This window comes from Spermophilus citellus, assembly GCF_964194105.1.
Source record: "Spermophilus citellus genome assembly, chromosome: 10".
NCBI classification, from domain to species: domain Eukaryota; kingdom Metazoa; phylum Chordata; class Mammalia; order Rodentia; family Sciuridae; genus Spermophilus; species Spermophilus citellus.
Window position 1 is genome coordinate 36311113 of NC_138197.1, and position 5676 is coordinate 36316788.

The following is a 5676-nucleotide window of genomic DNA, read 5'->3' on the forward strand; positions in this document are numbered from 1 at the left end:
AAACTATTCTAAAGACTAATTCTACAAATACATATGGTATCATGAGTCAGTCAGCTTTCATCATGGACATATTTCATTATGAAATACCTGGAAAAAATTACTTGGAAGAGGAAATATTTATTTTGGCTCATAATTTCAGATATTCAGTTCATCGTCCAGTAACACCAATTTTATTTCATAAATTCAAGATTATTTAATATTTTAGAAAGATATAGGTAATTTTTTCATAAACACCATACAGAAAAACATCATTCTAATTGATACAAAAAATAATAATAATAAATCACTTGATAACAAAGTCTAATAGAAAAATAAGACTATTACAGAACTGTATCTATTGGAGAAGTTGTGATAAAAATTCATAAATCAGATGAAATGTTGAAATTTCTTTCTAGAGTAGGAAATGATACATAATATATAAATAGAACCTTGAAAATAAAATTCTAGCCAGTGAAGCAAGTCAGGAAAAGTAATTGCACTTGGAAAGAAAATAGAAGTGTGATTATTTATATATAAAGCAGTAGTTTACAGAGAAAATACATAATAATTTATATTTGGATGATAGCATTAATACATAAAATCAGTGAAGGCATTGGATGTAAGATCAACATGCAAACATCAATTATAATTTTATTTGCAGCAACAAAAATTACTAAAAACAATTTACATTTAAAAATAAGGATGTCATTTACAAAACCATTATTGTGAATACTTAAATTTCTGTAAGACTAATATCAAAAGAACATGTGATCAAGAAAAATTAAATAACCCTAATATGTTGAAGGACATAGCATGATATTTACTAGAAAAGTCAATATTATAAGGATGACTAAACTTTACCCGAGTCAATGCAATCTCAAAGATAATACTGGAAAAAATGTTTTAACAGCATCATTGAAGTACCCAGCATAAAATTCATACTGTTAAATTCTATAAATCAGTGATTTTTAGTATATTCACATAGCTACAATCATCACTGCTATCAGAAATCTAAACAATTTCCATCACTCCGAAAAAAAAAAAAAACACATACTTAGTAGTGGTCATGTTCCATTGCATCATAATCTTAGCCCTCAGTAACCACTAATCCACACTGTTTACACAGGTTTGTCTGTTTTTGGCATTTCACAGAAATGGACTCAGGTAACATGGAATATTTTATAAAGGTTGAATGTCATGAATACAATATTGAGTAAAAAAAGACAGACACAAAGTATTTTTTTTATTTTGGGCATATAATAGAATTCAATAATTGTTTTTGAAAATTTTTGTTATTAGAACAAATGATATAATTCCACTCTAAGACAAAAGCAATCCTAATATTATTTCCACTCATGAAATACAAAATTACCTGACAGACTTCAGATTTAAAGCTTATGTTTACAATTGTATGTATTCGAAGATATGCAACTGTCTGATTTAAGCTCAGATGAGTACAGCACAGCACAGTTATGTTCATCATCTGATGATTCCTTTACCCTGTAATGATGAAAAGTGCAGAATTCAGTTATATTTTATAGAAAAAAATATATTAAGTGAAAGCATTTTTCATGTAATTGTAAAAAACAATACTCAAATGGATGACATTTTCATATAATTTTAGTAAAAGCTAGTAATTATAAAGACAATCCATTCTTTAATATTTATGTCAACATTTCACTAATTTGCAATATTTTTTACATGTTTATAAGTCAAATTATTAATACTATTCCTTTGAACATAATTTTTTTTAGATGTAGCATAATTAAAAAAAAAAAGCTTACTTTAATTTGAAAGTTGAGCCATTTATCAATTCCCATGGATGATCCTTGCTCTTACGAAAGACTCCAACCCATGACAAAAGTGAGAGGGAATGTAGAAAAGACTGCCAGAAAACAGAATTTTTATTTAAATAATCAGTGTGAAAGGTTTCATTACTTTTAAAAATAGTACATTATGTCATAGTACCTTAATGTTCCCAACCAATTAATTGCATAAACAATAAACCCACTTTTTGTATTGTTGAAAACCTTGCATAAATGTTCATAATTGAACATTTTTTGAACTTTAAAATTAACTCTTTATTTAATAACCACATGCTGTTTCTGTGAATAAGGAATACTGATTCATGTATTCTGTTACACATGTTAACAAAATAAACATAGCAAGAATTTAAATAAGTTTCCAGATACTATATATTTAATTCTCCAGAGGCTGTGACTAACTAAATCAATGTATTTTTCCACTATGTTCCTCAGAGTATGAGTTTTAGAAGGAAATTAAGGATTTCCACTGAAGAAATAAATTACATGGAAGCCAAAAATCAGGTGTTCTATGCACCATACCATTTTTAAAAGTCTCTACTGTTATCTGTTTCTGTATTTGTGAAATGCTGATAGTTCGGTGAAGATGGCATTGATTTGTGTCTCTCTGCTGCTACATGATAATACAACTATAAATTATGGGATTAGTGAAAGACAGGAGCAAAAAAGAATTCTGAAAGATGGAAAGAAAGAGGTAAAAATGGTTTGGCACTGTAGTATTAGGGAATCACAAAAGACCCTAATACTTAAATCCCTTATCCAAAAGAAGAAAGTGCCCCTTGCATGCTGGCTCCTTACCCAACCTAGCAATAAGAGGTGGCTCTTATAAGCTCCTCTGTGTGAAAGGGACTCCCACTAGCAGGACCTGACACAGTAGAAACCATTGGTGAAGATGATCTTTCAGAACACCCATCAACGGCATGAGGGGATTCAGAAAAAGGAATTCCATGAGTATAAATGCTCCACCTTGGAAGTCCCTGGGGGCATGAGACTCATCGCTCCCATCCAGAGATCAGATATTGGAACGGATTTTTAAATGCTATATCCACATAATACAGTAGTGAAAATTAGAAAACTACAGGTAAATGTAATAAGATGGATAAATCATCCAAATACCATATAAGATTGAAACGGGAAAAAATGCATAGTTATGATTGCATTCATGTAAAGTTCAAAAACAGGCAAAGCTAATTTATCATAGCAGAAGCCAAGATAGTGGTTTAGGCAGGAGCCAGAATGTTGAGTACATATGCAAGGGTGGGACAGGTAGGAACTGGAAGCTTTTTATCTAGCGATCTGACTGTAATTACCTCAGTCTAGTCACTTTGCAATCAATCTGCACAATCAAGAGATATTTAGTTTTCTTTATGTGAAATAAAATTAAATAGTAGAGTTTATTTCAGAATGAAAGGATAAAATTTTTATGAGCATGACTTTTCATAAAAAGGAAATAAACAAATGTATATTAAAGCATACAAATAAAGATAAAATCATAAAGCCAAATAATTAAATATTATTCAGACTTGTAAATACCTGGCAAATATGTACAAGAATATGAATGAATTCTATAAATATAATATTGCCTATGAAAAAGCTTTTAATAGAATGAAACATTTAAAACCTTACCATCTCTTCTTCATTGTCTATATAAAGCAGATTAGAGTTCTTAGAAGCACAGGACACCAAACTCTCATTCCAAGTCACTTTTTCTATGCTAATGTAGTAACAGTTATTCGAATATGTTAACCATTCCTTTGGACAACGTCTACAATGATATGCTGAAGGAAGATTTTCATGAATTTTTATTCAGAAATGAGGTAAATTTTTTAAAATTAAAATGAATTTACTTTTTTGTGTACATAAAAAAATGTATACAACATAACCTATGTACCCCTTGGGCTGTTACATATTAAACCAAAAATATACTTATATACCCAAACACGGAAAAGGACCAGCCTCTCATCCCATGGATGTGCCCATAGAAAGCAAACAAAGAGAAAAACCTCACATGAGACTCTTAAAGATCACTGAACACTTCTTTTTCTAGAATATAAAATTAGTTTATGCCATTTAATATACCAAAATTAGAAAATTGGAGCCATTAGGCCAAAAGATTATATAGTTATTTTAAATTGGAATTTCATCTTATTGTCTGGACAAAAAGTCCTCCTATAATCTTTATTTATGGGAATTTAGTGCCAATTTTTCTAGATGTATTTTTCCCCAAGAAATTGATTACCATCTTTGCATGGCTTTAGTCACATAGAAAAACATAATATACACAAATATATCAGAACTTTGAAAATCATTATGTACCTTTCTGGGTTCCTATCAGGGAAGAATTATTCTCCTCCTGTATTACAGTAGCTAGAAAAGTTAAAATAGGTCTTATAAAAATTAATATCCAAATACATCATAATCATTTTAGTTTCTTAGTGTAAAATATATGTATTATTTAGAATGAGAATAATGTAGACTCAAATTGATTTTTAAAAGAAAATCAATAAAGAAAAATATTATTTCAATGAAAACCTAACATCACCATCTCTTTCAGTACAATATTTAGCATAACCACTTTCAGAACCCAACTTATATTTCTCAGTGAAACTTCCCAGTCTCCTAAAGTATGTTTTTGAGTTACAAAATCACAATATATAAACATAATTTAAAATACTTACTGCAATCCTTCAGTTATATTTTTGAAAAATTCAGAATAACCACTTCACATTTAGTCTAAATATTAAAAGGAAAGTTCTGTTCCCTGAAATGAAATATATAGAGGACCTTCCAATGATTAGTGAAAACTTCCCTTATAATCTTCCAAAAATATTCTTACATGGAATAACAACTGTAATCATCACCACCACAGTGACCATTAAAACAAAGCAGGTGATTCCCAGGATCCCAGCAATGAGCTTCTCTGGAGGTGATGGAAACTCTGCAGAGGAGAAATGGTAGCACGGAGAAAGGAGGATGCAGATAGCTGTTCAGAAGGTTTACATACAAGAGAAACCCTATCCACCGGGAATCATAAAGATAAACTTGGACCCAATTTCACATCTACCACTGTAATCTGTCTTTAGAATACACCATCACATTTTCAGTGAACACAATGCTCCAGAAGTTCTTTATCAAGGACTAGAAACTTCAACAATGTGACAAAAGCTAGTCTTCATATTTTAAAATAGAGTCACGGCTCAAGTTAGAACTCCTATCCTCACAAATATGAGAGTTTATTCCCTACTTCCTACCCACACATCTGCACCCCAACTACACATCCTAGAACAGCTAGACACTGAGGATTGACTACAAATTTTACCTTTGCAGTGGTTGTCCTTGTCATTCCCTGGATGTTCCTGAGAAGAATTTCGAAGATTTAAATCTGCATAGGTTATTTCCTCCTCAGTTACTGAAATGGAGCTTTTAATGTCCTTATATTTTCTTCGTTGCTTCTTTGGGTTCTTGCCAAGATTCAGTTCTGTGTAGATCACTCCTTGATGACTCATTTCTTCAGCTGAGTTGATGTCAAGGACCGTACTCTGATAATTGTGCTTACCTAATGGCATATGTGATGATGAGACCCTTAATGCAGTCAGTGGGCGGGGTGAGGAGCAAGTGTTGGTGTTCACTTTGCTTTTGAAGATGTTAAACCTTTCCCTAGAGAATTAAACATTAAAACTTATGGTTAAATTAGGTAATATTTTAAGGATCCTCTACTTTTGACAAAATATTATTGGTGGGGCATCAAACAATAAATTAGTGACAAATTAAGATGCTTATGAATAAGGATATCTTTAATAAAGTTGATTTCCACAGAAATAATTTAAGATCATGAAGAATAATATTGGCGTGAAAGATCACAATGCTGTAATAG

General features: G+C 30.9%; 1 protein-coding gene across 1 annotated transcript; it reads right to left on the reverse strand.

Annotated features, from left to right (window-relative positions):
* Positions 1 to 695: 695 nt before the first annotated feature.
* Positions 696 to 5378, reverse strand: LOC308658766 (NKG2-A/NKG2-B type II integral membrane protein-like). Its single transcript, XM_081311608.1, has 6 exons — positions 5122 to 5378; positions 4639 to 4740; positions 4119 to 4169; positions 3429 to 3580; positions 1764 to 1864; positions 696 to 1479 (listed from the first exon to the last, which is right to left on the reverse strand). The coding sequence occupies exons 1-6, from the start codon at positions 5366 to 5368 to the stop codon at positions 1368 to 1370; spliced, it is 765 nt and encodes a 254-aa protein (XP_081167734.1). The 5' UTR covers positions 5369 to 5378; the 3' UTR covers positions 696 to 1367.
* Between the last annotated feature and the right edge of the window lie 298 nt (positions 5379 to 5676).